General features: G+C 36.8%; 1 protein-coding gene across 2 annotated transcripts in view; it reads right to left on the reverse strand.

Moving 5' to 3' along the window:
* The window catches only part of thsd7ba (thrombospondin, type I, domain containing 7Ba), a 350,089-nt gene that overhangs the window by 29,760 nt on the left and 304,077 nt on the right, over positions 1-16,252 (reverse strand). For both annotated transcript variants that reach the window (XM_067409173.1, XM_067409172.1), the window contains exons 18-20: positions 5,648-5,781; positions 5,377-5,530; positions 1,136-1,277 (exon numbers count right to left, since the gene is read on the reverse strand). In XM_067409173.1, the coding sequence (XP_067265274.1) occupies positions 1,136-1,277; positions 5,377-5,530; positions 5,648-5,781 (430 nt within the window). The remainder of the gene's footprint in view (positions 1-1,135; positions 1,278-5,376; positions 5,531-5,647; positions 5,782-16,252) is intronic.

Below are 16,252 nucleotides of genomic sequence, written 5' to 3' on the forward strand. Positions count from 1 at the left end.
GAAACGGCAAAGTAGAGTAGAGTAGTGAGACGCACTGTGATCTGAAGGCAGAAGTTAGGCCGTCTTTATGATGCTAATCTGGTTTTAATCAGTCGAATGGCTTCGAGGAGCAGTATCAGTATTGATATGATCAGCGATTTCATGGTCTCTGTGCAAGAAAGCGCTTATCTCATTCATATCTCCATGCCCATTTCCTTCATTAGGGTCTATCTGAAGAATTAGTATCTATCTGCTTTATAGGACGATCCTTCACATGTGCAGATGCCCTGGTAAGCTCAATATGGATGGCATGGAGTGGCTGTAGATGAGCGGATGTTCCAAAGCAGTGGATTTACATCAGTTCAGAAGTGCACATTCTCAGTGGAGATGTTAGTGTGAGAAAGCAACAAAAAGGGGGGAGGAAGAGTATGAGGCCTGATCTGGCTTGAACTGGAAACTCACCCTGGACACCATAAAAAAGTTTTTGAGGATATACACTAGATTAGCATGTTCCTATTAATGCTACAGTTGATAGTATCTCCCAGTACTCAACTGGAAGGTTTCCCTCTATGGGTGGCGTAGCCTACTGGTTAAAGATCTGGACTGAAGCCCAAAAGATTGCAGGTTAGGACCTTGCAAGGACCAATCCTTGAGGAATCACCATTGTCCTCTTGATAAAGGCACTTTATCAGATTGCTTTAGTGAGGCTGTCTTTGTAACTTATCTTTGTCCTTTTTGCCACTTGGCACAGTGTAGTCTAAAAGTCCATACTGAGAATCTTGGGTTTAATATCCGATGTGAAAAAAAAAAAAGTTCAATTTTTTAACATTAGTCAAGTTTCAACAAAAACGGTGTGTTAATTTATTTACTAGTATTCAACACACTCTCATGGCAATTCAAAACTATTTTACATTTTGGCACATTAATGGCTAATATGTATGATCTCTAGCTTCTGTTAATAAAAATCTAAAAACAAGTAGCTTTGTCAGAATTACATCAGAATTACCAGACATTTCTTGTGTTATACAACCTTCGAGTGAAAAAGTTTGAGAACCATTGCTTAAGAATGAGCTATTGAAGTGAACCTGTCATGCAACAGTCATTAGATGCCAATTTCATATTCTGTGTTGTGTCAAGCAGAATGAGAGAAACCCACTGGAGACATTGTAGTGATAATTGAAGCAGGTGCTGTTGAGGCTGCAGGGCTCTGTCTGGTTATTGTCTGGACACACTCTGTCGGCCACCGGGGGACGCAGCATGTGTCTCGTCCTCATCCTTGTTGTGCTTTCGTCACATGGCTACAAATAAATACAGTTAAAATGTTAAGGTGGGTTTTGACCCCAAGCACATTAAAGTCTAGACATTATTTTAAAAGTGCATATACATGGACAAGCTGAGAAATACCGCTGTGCTGTGTCATACTGGCTGCATTGTGAAAAAAAGAGAACAGAAAAAAACAAAACAAAACACAGCAGTCAGGCAGCCACATGGTCTTGCGATGCTAAGTGCACTGTTAGAAGCTGTTAGGCTGCAGGCAGCAACTAATCTGCATCTCCATCACTGTCAGATGCTAATGAGACCCTTTAAACGGCTAGCTGGCCACGTCCATGTATCTCACTATTGGGGAGGGTGATCATCAGCATGAGCTCTATTCGGCTAGCGCCATATATCTGTGCACCCAGGTTTTTTGGGAACATTTCATAATTATGTAAAACTGAAACCAATTAACCAAGCTCAATCACCGAACAATGGTGTTTGACATGTTCGCCGTGCTGGCTGAGCGCTTTGACAAAGCCAAGAGAACAAACATTGCTTGGAACTGAGACCGTACAAGGTAGAATTGCGATCTAATGTGATTAGCGTAGAGTCCAAATTATGCTGAAATGGCTTGGCAGTCTTGTGCAGGTTGGGCCGAGCCAGGATAACTCATCCAGTTTGTTTCTGATTTGTTAAGTGTGAATTGAAGAGCTGTTTGCACTTCAATGAGTCAGTGGCCCGATGGCAAATTGTATCTAGGGTAACTTTTTATGCACAACATTAATTAGAATAACAAATGCTTCATTACTACTGGAGGTTCATCTGCATACTGATTTCACTTGTCTCCATATTCACCGTTTGAAATCTTGCCGCAGGAACTCTGGAGAACTGTATGAAGATTTGACTAGCGAGGCAGCATTAATGTGAAATATTCAAATGGATGCAAAACATCTCAACACCGTCTTATGTCATGGCCTGAGCTGAGAAAGAACCTTGCAAAAATATACTGTAAAACATTTCTGTTCTTAATTCACAGACAGAAATGATCTCTCAAGAGGCATATTTTTATGAGCTCATAAAAACCAGTGCATAATTTTCACCTACAAAACGTCAACACAGCAATCTTGCTGAAAACAGCTTAGAGCAGCTTTGAATCTCTACGCCAGTTTATGCTGGTCAAATGTCAGTGGAACATGACTATAGTTTGTGGTGATCTACAGTACACCTGTGTTAACCTGCTGGGATACATGTGTGAAGTTAAATATAACTGACTTAATGCATAAACACTTTAGGACTGGAGATGCATACATGGTATCAGTTTGGACTGATAATGGAGATCAGTATTGGTTGATATATTTTATGAACATTTATACTACAATACTGTTGAATGCTTGATTCGGATTGGTTGAAAAATGCTCTAAGGTGTGCAATTATTTTACAGTAAAAGCACAGCTAAAGTAGTTCCAGACAGGTCTTGACCGCATTACAGTTCAATATCACTTCGCCAAATGATCTCAGTTATTTCAAAAGGTCCTTACAGCCTACAACAGCAAATGAACCAAAACCCACAATGACACTGACCAAGCAAATATATAAAACAAATAGGATAAAAATTACAATGTTTTCCCCATGAAATTACATTTAAAAAGCATTCTATTTCTTCCTCTCTCTATCTCTCTCTCTCTCTCTCATACACGTATGTTTCAGTGTGTGTGTCTGTACTATATAAGCGTACAAACTTGTTGGCAGTACAATAGGTTACACTTTATTTTACAGTGCCGTAGTTACCTTGTAATTACTCAAATGAGTACTGAGTACTATTATTTAACTACATGTACTTACTATAGTGTTACAGTTACGGTTAGGTTTAATGTTAGTTACTTTTAATTATGGATAATTTACTGTTATTACTATAGTAAGTACATGTAGTAACGTAACTATGGCACTAAAATAAAATGTTACCTGTTTAACAGCTGAAAGGCTTTTTGACATTTCTCAGAAGTGAGGTAGTAATGCCGCTGTTTTTGAAGCAGTTAAACTTTTGGTTTTATTATTAGTAAAGACGCTGCTCCTAAACACATATATATTAAATGTGTATTAACAGTAATTAATACTTTTATTCAGTAAGGATGCATTAAATTGATCAAACGAAAGACTAACATTGTTACAAAAGAACGCTGTTCTTTTGAATTTTATATTCATAAAAGAGTCCCAAATAATGTATCACAGTTTCCAAAAAATATTAATCAGCACAACTGGTTTCAACATTGATAATAAGAAATGTTTCTTACTTATTTTATTGTAACAATAGCCGCTTTTCCGCCGTCAGGCAGAGTGGCTCTAAGGATGGCAAGGAATGGTTATGGTCATATTTCCACTTGAACTTGTTTTGGCAATTCATGCTGGTAGAATGCATGTAGTGGCAATGGCTGACGTATTTGTATTATATTCCAAATATATATTCGGCCGTCATCAGCCCCACAGTGGAAAATTAAACCATATCTGTACCGGCTTGGCCAGCTCAGCATGGAATGGAACGGTCAAGAAATGAGAATGGTTTGGCCAGACGGTGGAAAAGTGGCTAATATTTCAAAATATTACTGATTTGATTGTATTTTTGATCAAATAAATGTTGTCTTCGCGAGCATAAGAGAATTTTAAAAAGATTAATAAGTCTTACCAACTCTAAACTTTTGAACAGTAGCGTAAATACATGCTATTTATTGGTTATCGGCCATAACACGAAAAAATTATCTGCTTATCGCTCTCTCAGCTAAAAGGGATAGTTCACCCAAAAATGAAAATTCAATGTTTTTCTGCTTACCCCAAGGGCATTCAAGATGTAGGTGACTTTGTTTCTTCAGTAGAACACAAATGATGATTTTTTAACTCCAACCGTTGCCGTCTGTCAGTCGTATAATGCATGGCAATGGTAACAAAATCTATGAGAGTAAAAAAAAACATGCACAGACAAATCCAAATTAAACCCCTCGTGACGACACATTGATGTCCTAAGACACGAAACGATCAGTTTGTGCGAGAAACTGAACAGTATTTATATAATTTTTTACCTCTAATACACCACTATGTCCAACTGCCTCGAGCGCGTGCACATGGCGTCCGCTGCGTGAAATGTGTACGCGCTCTGGAAGTGATCTCTCGCGTGTATACGTCATTCATTGTTTACACAGTGCACAAACATTGTAGGTACGACGGCTAATCAAATTGGTACTTACTTGGTCTTATCCGGATCGTTCAAACCGACTTAAAACTAAAAGATTACATTTTCTCGCGTAAACTCGTTTGGGAGTTTTGACTTTCCATCTATTCCCAACTTCTGAGCCTGCTCGCCTGAAGTTATGGTTGATTGCTCTTTGGCTGGATATCAACACACCCATTATAACGTACTAAAGTTGTTGAGGGTCTGCAGCGATCATTTTTCCCCTGATGATTTTACATATCCAGGAGAGGGTCACATACGACTTAAAACATCAGCTATGCCTAGATCTTTGTATGTGTCCTTTTTATTTGTAAAGCTGCCCTTAGAAAAGTAACAAAATAAAATGTTCTGATGTAATAAAACCATGTTTTTTAGTGCTTTACTTCCATTTGTTTAACAACTGTTGTATTACAGGCACCATGTTTACACTACGCCAGAGCGCGTACACACCTCACACACTGGATGCCGTGCCAGTGCTCAAGGCAGTTGGACATAGTGGTGTATTAGAGTTAAAAAATGATATAAATACTGTTCGGTTTCTCGCACAAACCGATCGTTTCATGTCTTAGGACATCATTGTGTCGTCACGAGCCACAGGGTTTCATTTGGATTTGCCTGTGCATAGATTTTGTTACCATTGCCATGCATTATATGACTGACAGACAGCAACGGTTGTTAAAAACCATCATTTGTGTTCTACTGAAGAAACAAAGTCACCTACATCTTGGATGCCCTGGGGGTAAGCAGATAAACATCAAATTTTCATTTTTGGGTGAACTATCCCTTTAAGTGTCTGAAAGTGTGCAAATCATTTTTGGGGTCTCTGTATGCTGGTCTTTGCATCAGGGTCAGCTCACAATGTTGCTGAATTTTTAAATTGTGACTTCAGGATATAGCACAAGACAAAAAGGGCATCTTACTATTGAACAGGTGCTCCATTGACTCCACTGGGACATCACACAGTCATCAGGGCATGGCAGGACGCAGGTCTGAGCTTGGGGAGGGCTTTCTTCCTGGTCACACAGGGTCTCATTCACACTGCTAACCAGATCCCCACTACCACGCCTCACACACCTGTCACACAGAAAGAACAACAGAATGGAGGACAAGGGTGGCAGACCGGAGTGGGTCGTGACCCCTAAGAGAAGCATCTGTGATGGTGTTACTCTATAAGAACGTGTCCTTGCTCACCGGATCTTGCGGCTTTGGACACCCTCTCCACAGGCTGGCAGCTCGTCCACTGTGTTGATGGTGCAAACTGACCAAGGGTCTGTTACCCACTCGTACTCACCACACTCGCTTCGACAGGGTACAGCCTCATACACCTACAAACACACAGAGACAGCCATAATGAAATTATTACAGCAAAATTCATTTAAATCTTGAAGCTTGCATGATTTCTCAAACATCGGTCTGGTTAACGTGAACCAGAAAAGCTGCAGTGTATTCAAAAAGAAATGTAAGAAATCTTGTAATCTCTTTTATATTTATGAGGTTCTCTGTAGACCTTAGTCAGAGTAGACAACATTTTTAATCTGATGCAAACAAAAACAAAGCTGTGAGGGATGGAAGTACAGTCTGTTCAATAGTCTTCTTGTAATAACTTTATCTGCTTCTTTATCAGCCAACATCAGGTGGAAAAAATGTTTGCCAATAAGTCCCACCAGGATTTCAATGGACTTTTTTTTTCAGCCCAAAATAACTGACTTTGCTTTGGCTTTTCTCAAAAATTACAGTGATATTTGCAGCATTTTTTCTGTTGATTTGATTGGATTACAAATCCACCAATAATAATTACATATTTCTATAATTAGTATTACTGACAGTAAGGGTAGTTACCAGTTTTTTTTTTTGTTTACTTACTAAAATCAGTTGTTATTCTCCATTTTTTTTTTTTTTTTTCAGTTAATTATTCAGTAATTGAATTCATTTGAAATATTAAACGTGCATATCTAATAAAACAGTGTACTTTATCTACTGGTGAAATCAGGCATTATGAGGACTAGGACGATGCGGACTAATTCACATTATATCCAGTATTATATATACAAAGAATGAACCTCTAGTCCATACACTTTCATTTTGTGCTTGACACAAAATAGCCGCTTATGTAGCCTTTGAAAATTCTCTCAAGCAGTTTTAAAGTAAACAGTTTGGAAAAACACTAGTAGCTAGACACGTTAATGTTTGGAGAGAAAACAATAAGAATATTACATATTACAAATGGGCCTGCCTTAAATCAGAACTATTCTTTCCTTTTACAACACCTTTATTTTGGTTGAATTTGCATTAATTCTTGCATTTGCAAGATTGTAAAATCCTGGAGGAACTGGCTAGCAGCCAAACAGCTTGACCTTTAACTTCCATGGATAAAAGTTCAAGTTTATTTGAGGAGGAAAATGTTCCTCACAATTCACTATGAACTTGGATTCAGGCACATTGTGGTACGAAACACCCCCTTTTCACGACCCAGTCGATTTCTTTTTAACAAAATCAAATCTTTCAAACACACTTTTTTCTTATTCTGTTTCTGTTCTATACGTCAAATGGTTTGAGAATGCCACATGTTGTTGTCCTCAGTCTCTCACAGCATTGTTTTCATTGGCATCAGATGTTGGTCTATTCTGATTATGCTCCATGTCTTCAGTCTGTAATGATGGCTGATGACTGGTGAGAGGCTTGTCGACGGCTTTTTAATGTGTGTCCTGCTTCTTTACTTCAGTAGACGTGATTTCATTCACAAATGAGTCCAGAAGCCAAACACAGCAGTTACAAAATACTTGGCATTAAAACCATCAAACTCTGTAACACAATGGCTTATGAAAACACAGTGAACAACGAGACTGTACGTTTATAGCTTCCTCTCGAAGGAGATATACACGCCTTAAACACACCCTCTCAAAATATCCCATCTGGTCCTGCAGCTGCTAAATCCATCAGCCATCAGCCCTTTCCTCTAGTCTCCTCTCGTCTCTCCTCTCCTCGTCTCCTCTCCTCTCTTTTAATGAGTGTCATTGAATTTCCAATTACAATAATCAAATGATTGTTAAGACGATGCTCAAGATGTGAGAAGTGAGTGAAAAGATGATGAATGAAATTGGCAATAAATCTACTGAAGCATTAAAAAAGGGGTAATTTCATTAACATAGACAAATATCAAGCTCTACAAAAATGACAATATCAAGAAATGAAATTGCCACATTAAGAAACAATCATTAATGCACCAATACTCATCAACAGCAGCAAATGATTTTATTTAAAAGCATTTAATGGGGAAAGTCAGTTTTACAGCATGCCTGATGGTTTTCCTATACAGCTACTATAAACATCCAACCTGTCGTCTGACTTTTACAATGCAAAGGCGGCGCTCAGTTATAACACATTAAGGAAAAGTTCCCGTCTGCTCTTTAAATAGCACAAATATAGGAATCTTTCCTCCTTCACGGCGACTTTCACTGCCTAGCTTTCAAGTGGAGGTAATATTTTAAGAAGAAATAAACCAGCTATGCTGCTCGCAGGTCAGTTCCTGTAACCTCTTGGAGGATGTAGGTACTCTGGGCCGGATAATGAAGTCCCCTGATCCTTCTCAAATGTCAGTCGAAGGGCCAGAGACGACATGAAAATGTACTTCATACTAATTCAAATCTCAGTCAGCCAGTGATCAAAATACACTAGCCTCTTCTTATTCGGAGGACGGCTGGGGCCACAGAGGCTAGCGGGGGCAGTGGGGTTAACAGATGCACAGGGAGAAACACAGAATGAGGCACTGACCTGAGCCTTTGAAGATGTCCGTATTAGCAGTGCATGACAAGCAAAGGAGAGAGAAGAAAAATGATATATATATTAGTTTTGAGCTTTAACTTCGCCTGCGCAGTAGCTTAGAGATGTCTGGACTAACTTATCTTCAACAGATTATAAAGTACAGAAGAAATTTAATACAGCTTGTCTGGCTTTGTCTCTCTCTCTGTGTAATTATGTTCATATGAGGGATGAAGATGAAGACAGTAATGACCACGGTAAGCTGGTAGATTGAAAATATAATTAACTCTCTAAATTGCATCAATAGACCAAAGTCTAGGAAATGAATAAACTGTTTTACACTAGAGGGAAATTCAGCTGACCAAAAAAAACTTTAAAAAAATGATTTAAATCTTCTAAAACATCTATTATTTTTTCCCTTGAGGTGCAGTTTCCACAATTGGACCAATACAGTGACCTCAAAAAATGTTTGGACACATAAGCCACACTTAAAATGTATAAATTTTATTGCATTAAATGCAAAATATCCAAACCAAAGTGGCATTTCAGAAATGAAAAATACAATTTGCAAAAAAACAAAAACAAAAACAAAAACAAAGTTTAAATTACAAAACAGTAGATAAATAGTTTAAAATGAGGACAAAATGTATCGGGATACTTTCACAGTTAATGTGATAAACTACATCTGTCTTTATTCTGCTAGGACAGAATAAGGATTATTTGTATGCAGATGACAGTTAGTTTGATATTTTGTATCTAATACAAAGACTTTAATTTTTAAGTGTCCAAATTCAGGATGCAGGAAAACCAAAAAGAAATACAGGTTTGATTTTTTTCTTTTTCTTTTTTTTTTTACATTTTCAAAGGTATTTTAATATTATAGATAAATCAATAGATTTTGATATTCAGTAATGAACATTAAAAAATAATTAAATATTCAAATGAAAAATATTTTTTATATTATACAGACTATAAAGACATATTTTAATATAATGCTTAACATATAAAATATAGTTTTAATATACAAATTTTTAATAAAAGATATTGCATCATGTAAAGTCAAACTGATATCATACCATTCATTCAATATGTATTGGCTAATAAGACAAAATACTCGTAAATGAGACATAAGCAACTATCAAGCATAGTAGGTCAAAGCAGTGCTACAAGAGCACAATACAAACACTGAGCATGGCTTCCAAAATGCATGTAATATATGCACACACACCCACACACACACACACACTTAACACGAGAGTGGCGCTTACGCCAGCAGCAGAGACAGCAGTGGTAAGCCTAGCAGGCAACACTCAACTCTATAAATCTCTTTAAGTGTCACAGCCTGACTCAAACTTTAAACAGATTGGGCCATTACTGTCTCCTGGCCCCTGGAATCAGACAAAACAATCAGGGTACACTGAAACATAGGGAGATAAATGCTACCTCAGTGATGACTTCTAACATACTTAAGATGATGTTCTGATATTGAAACGCTGATACTAAGCAAAAACGGATGACAAAATAAAAGGATGTACCTGTGGGCTAAAGGGCCCAAAAAATATATGTCACAATGTACCGACCCTAGTGTACTCACACTCAAGCTTTGAAATAATATTTTAGGACATCCAAAGACTTATTCAATGGGATGGGACAAGCAACACTTGTTTTTAACTTTTTGTTTTTTTAAACAAACGTGTCAACTCACCCTGATGTTGTATGACTTCTGCGATTCTTTTAGAAGTGCGAGAGACTTAAAAGTGATGACAGCTGGCTAGAATTTCAGACAAGAAAAACTTAATTTCCTTCTGTTCCTTTCACAAAGCTATTACAGCTTCTGAAGAGTTGAAATATAAGCTTGACTTATATCGACTATACTTTCATGGTGTTTTTTTGAGCTTGACAGTCTGATAACTGTATTATTTCATTGTATAGGAAAAATAACTCTTTTTTTCTCCAGTCATGTCAAATTTAAATTGTAAAGTACAACTAAAGTTTGATGCCAGTAAGATTTTTTTCATTAATACTTTTATTCAATAAGCATGCATCAAACGGATAAAAAGACTAAGTAAAGACAATTATAATGTCACAAATATTTTCTATATACTTCAAAATGTAATATATATATATATTACATTTTTAAGTATATAGAAAATGTTTGTGATTATATTTTAGGACATCCCATATATATTATATATATATATATATATATAATGTATTTAAAAAAAATACATTTTGAAGTATTCATCAAAGGATCCTAAAAAAAATCTTACCAACCCCAAAGTTTAACAGTAGTGTATACATAATTATGTACAACATATTATGTTTCAGAGCAAATTTACAGAAAATAATGCCTTTAAAAATCTCTAGCAAGCAGCCATTGACAAGACGGGAAAAAAACTTCCTAAGATGTTTAAATAGGAGGAGGAAATGCCATTGCCTTCTGACAGGCACATATTTAAATAAATCTCCACATGATCCATAAAAATGTAATCTTTTTGTAACAAAATAAGGGTGAGTAAATGATGAACTATTCCTTTAAACTCTACAGAAAGATCAAATACAGTACAAGCAAAATTGTCTTGATAGGAATCATTTCAGTATGGTTGATTATTCACAACCACCATCTTAATTCTTTTCCATCCTCAGGCCAATAAATACTTTAAAACCGGGGAGTTTTTATAAATGCACAATTTTACTAGTAATTCATTTATTTAGACTCCACGCGCACAGATTAATACCTTTCATACTTTTAAATTAGCCATTAATTCACTGCAGATTCAAACACTAAGCAGCAGCTATTCATTCTAATACAGAGAGCTTTCATTGGATTAACACTCAGAGCTAGATTTCTGACCTTTTTTTCCCAACAAGGGGATTCTGTGGCTATCAGATGACAAGTGAGCATTTATTATTTATATCATCACGCAGTTCTCGTTTCGTTATTCTAATTAGTTGATAAAGTGATGGCTAACCTTTGTAACACCACTAAACACTGCAGGCCATCTGGACTGCAGGAGGACTTTCACAAAGCTGGAAAGACTCCAAGAGCAAACTGAGCACCACACCACCGGGGACCAAACAATATGCATAATCACAACGACTGTGTGATGCAGAAGAACATCAGAGGAAGAACAAGAGTGTAAACACCGATCACATGGGTTTTACAGCTTTTTACTGAAGCACGTCTTCAAAAATCTGCTCATCTTCCTGTCGTTTTAATGTTTCCAGCTACAATCGGGTCAGCTGTTGACTGGTTTTTGGTGACAAATATTATCTCAAACAATATTTTCTCCATTATCTTTTAATTTACACCATGAAGCAACAGTTCCACCCAGGTCAGCTGACTTAACGTCATGAACTGGAGAGGTTTGATGTATTGCTGTGCCACAATATTTGATTTTAGGCTCTGTATACATGAGTTGATCTATACTTTGATTTGATTTAAGAGTAAATTTCTAAGTTTTGCTGTGTACATCATAAAAACTGACCGAATTGCTTCATAACACAAACTACTGAAGTTGTTTGGATTTCAATGCGCGTTCTTGACGTGTCTTCCTTCTCCTGTGGCTCCAGAGTCTGCCGATGCCACAGATGACGGGAATGTAAACGGATATCTTTCTACAGGTATTATAAACCTCCTTGGTGACATTGCGCGAAAATCACAGAAACAAATTCCACCTGCCTTGGTTGCGTGGAAATAAATAAAGATTCGATGACGCTAATCTAATGCTAGCATTGTCACTCAGAGCAAGGAATCTTTCACCCTTTTACGCCTCCTCTTGTTGAAATGTTCTCTGATTATAAATGAGTCTAAGAGCAATTCAAGCTCACAGGATAAATAACAGCTCCTCTGGCATCAAACACATTTGAGAGAGTGTGTGAGAGATGTTGAGAAACGCCGTGGGCCGCTCATTAATGAAGTGAAGCAGCTTTTGCCCAAATCAAAACATCAATCTCCAAGGACCTCTCTGCTAAACAAACCTCCAAGTCACAAATTTGACAAAGTATCAAAGCATAACATCTCTTTCGCCTAGTCATTCGGCACAAATACAGTACATTTTCCCGCAGTTGGAAATGCCAGATATACACGCAAAGCCTAAATGAAAAACGTATTGATTTTGTTGTATTCGATAAAGGAAGCTGTGATTGTTTCAGCATGGGGGCAGAGCACTGCAGTTATGGCCATAACCGACGAGCAGCAACATATTTTCCCTGAAATGCACTCAAAAACCGTGACACATATCATCATCTGTAAGTGGCTGAACTCTGCACCAATTATGGAGGCGGCAGTGTGGGGGAGCGCAGCTTTTGTCTGCTTGTTGCCACTCTTGTTTCCAGTTAACAAAAGAACATGTCACACATTTTTAACCGGTCACTCTCAAGAGCCTTCCTTTATATGAACCCCCAATCTAACAGATTTATACAATCACACCAAGGGTGAACAGACTCCAGAAGACTCACTATAACAGATATCAGACTGAAGAGTCACTGTAATACTACAACAGACAACTGCTTTGTCATAGATGTTCAACACACAACGTATTCTCTCAGGGTTGGGCAAAATTCAGAATTTAAAGGATTAGTCCACTTTTAAATAAACTTTTCCTGATAATTTACTGTGGCGACCAGGGCGGGCGAGAGCCGTGAGGGAACGGCGCGAGGCCGGTGGCGCGAGAGTTAATGAGCATCACCTGGGAGGCGCACCGGCCTTGAGTCCCTCATGGAGGAGCTCCGGGAGCATAAAAGGAGGAGCGACTACAGTGAAGGGCGAGAGAGGACCAGGACTGGACTTTATGTTATGTTTTATTATGTTTGTGTGGCCGGCAGACGTCCTCGAGGGTCTGCCGGCATTACTTTCGTTTTGTTCTTTGTTTATTTTACATTAAAGTTACGTTGAATGTTCGCCGGTTCCCGCCTCCTTCTTCCCACATTTACGAACTACGTTACATTTACTCACCCCCATGTCATCCAAGATGTCCATGTCTTTCTTTCTTCAGTCGAAAAGAAATTAAAGTTTTTGATGAAAACATTCCAAGATTTTTCTCCTTATAGTAGACTTGAATGGGCACCAAACAATTGAAGGTCAAAATTAGTTTCACTGCAGCTTCAAACTGTTCAACACGGTCCCAGATGAGAAATAAGGGTCTTATCTAGTGAAACCAGTGCTCATTTTCTGAAAAAAATTGAAAATTATATAAGTTTTAACCTTAAATGCTCATCTTGAACTAGCTTTCTTCTTCTTCTCCTCTATTAGAATTCCAGCAGTGTAGAAACTGCTAAGTGTATTACTGCCCTCCACAGGCCAAAGTTTGAACTAATTGTTATATACTATTGAACTAGCATATTGCATACAAAAATTAGTTCAAACTTTGGCCTGTGGAGGGCAGTATTACGCTTAGCAGCATCTACACTGCTGGAATTCAAATAGAGAAGAAGATGAAGAGCTAGTTCAAGATGAACATTTCCGGTTAAAACTTACATCATTTTCAATTTTTTTCAGAAAATGAGCATTGGTTTCACTAGATAAGACCCTTATTTCTCATCTGGGATTGTTCTGAACAATTTGAAGCTGCAGTGAAACTAATTTTGACCTTCAACTGTCTGGTGCCCATTCAAGTCTACTATAAGGAGAATAATCCTGGAATGTTTTCATCAAAAACTTTAATTTCTTTTCGACTGAAGAAAGAAAGACATGGACATCTTGGATGACATGGGGGTGAGTAAATTATCAGGAAAAGTTTATTTAAAAGTGAACTAATCCTTTAAGAATTCGTTTCATTTCAGTTTATGATTCTGAATTTGAACTGAATTGACCACAATATGTTGAACATGAATTGGAATCACAAAAAGAAGCATTTAATGAATTGTAACTCAAACAAATTCAAGACAGTCACACAAAATTAGTCAAACAAGTTCTGCAGTACACCATAATTATATAATTAATTTTGACAAATTATGCCTATTTATTCCCTGATACGTAGAGTAGACTTTTGTTCTAGACTATGTCTAAACTAAGTAAAATACTTTCAAAAGATCAAAAGTCACCAACACGACATCAAGAAATGTCTATATTTCACATAACTTTCACGTAACTTTATAAAAATATTACAATGTTATACATAATTATAATATAATATATTATACATTCTATATTATAATTTATTTAATAAAATAATATTAAATTAATTATATTTTATTTATTTACACTACTCTGGAAATATTTGGGGGTTGGTAGGATTTTATGTATTTGAAAGTCTTTTTGCTCACCAAGCCATTTATTTGATCAAAAACAGAAAATCTGAATTTTGTGAAATATCATACAATTACTTTTTTTTTGGTCATATGATACTGCAGAAATCATTCTAATATACTGACTTGGTGCTAAATAAATTATAAATATTTATTATGAGCAATGTTGAAAACAATTGTGCTGCTTAATATTTTTGTGGAAACCATGATACATTTTTTTTTTTTTTTTTCAGGGTTCTTTGAACAGAAAGTTCAAAAGATAATATATAAATATAATTAAAATATACATTTTTGGTTTTCATAAATTTCTGGTAAATGTAGTGTTCATGGCCCACAAAAGTTTTTTTATTTTTTATAAATACAATGAAATACATATTTCAGCATAAACATAATACAGCACTAATTTCTATAGGTGCCATTTCATGTTCTATAATATTTAAAAGGGAAAGGAAGAACTCAAGCTTATTTTATATTGTTAGTCACTTTAAAAAAAAAAATAACTGAAAATTACTTAATTTTGATGTAAGTTTCAATGTTACTATTATTTCTATTTATTGTCAGTTAGAAAAAAAGGAAAACAAAACACGCAGATGATTATTTGCATGTAAGTAAACAAATCTAATTATAATTATAACATGCTGTAATTTGATAAAAAATAAATAAATAAATAAATAAAATCAGTGTGCAGAGAATTATAATGTTTTTGTGAGGGTTTAACAACCAACTTTCATCATATTTCCATATGCTGCAGTGCATCTTGTAAAACAGACCAGTCACAGCATACAAAAGCATGGCAACATGGTTTCTAAAAGTCTACTTTTGGGCTAAAGATGTGCTTCATTTAGGAGCTGTGGGTGAGGCAGAAATGCTTTATAGGGAGATTGGTTTCTAAGCACAGATTTACAGAGGTTGTTAAATTATGCAAGGCTGGTGAACACAGGCTCATCTCATCAGTAGAACAGTCTGCCTCGGCGCACATGATGACTACCATATGGTACCCAGCTCTGGAGGTGGGCAAGAAGAATGTTCTTTACACAGCGAATCTAGCACCGAACCCTACGCTGCGGGTAAAACAGACTTCAAACTGCGGCGGAGACTGCACCAGCCCTGAGGAGAGCTGCATCTGTTGCATCTGATAGAAATATCATCATTTGCCACACTTAGTAATGAGGATAGCCGGAAAAAAATCTGACAGAAAATTACATGTCACTAGCAATTCAGAAACATGGACTATTTCACACAAATGATCACAAGTGAGTTAAATGAGGTTCACACTTGCACTGCATTGTAATGAAGTACATGAAGTTATTCATAAATGGAGCAAATATCAATGTTACAGAAGTGCTGTCGAAAAAAAAAAAAAAAAAAAAAGGCTGTCCGAAACCAAAGACAGCTGCCTGACCTAACACAGCGTTTGAATATAAAGTTTCCTTTTAAGGGGTTCAAACAGGCTTCCAAAGCCAAGTCAAGTCTGATAAACTTCAACAAATTCAAGAGACAACCAAGTAAATATTTAATCACTATAACCCCTTATTTACAATTCACGCGTCTGCGGCGCACTACGGCTCCGGTTTTGTTCCGTCCTCTATGCAGTGTCAACACACAACAGGAGCATTTCAGGAGTGAAGCGGTTGGATTCGCAAGACCAAGTGATTTGCTTGTCCAATGGCTAAATAGTTTTATTTTGTCTGGTTTAATTGTGTTGTATTGCTATGCCCTACTTTGCTTTGCTGTAGCCTACAGACAAAGTTAATACACTTAAAAGTCCAGTTATGGACTTTTACAAGG

This window comes from Chanodichthys erythropterus, chromosome 14 (assembly GCF_024489055.1).
Source record: "Chanodichthys erythropterus isolate Z2021 chromosome 14, ASM2448905v1, whole genome shotgun sequence".
Classification (NCBI taxonomy): Eukaryota; Metazoa; Chordata; class Actinopteri; order Cypriniformes; family Xenocyprididae; genus Chanodichthys; species Chanodichthys erythropterus.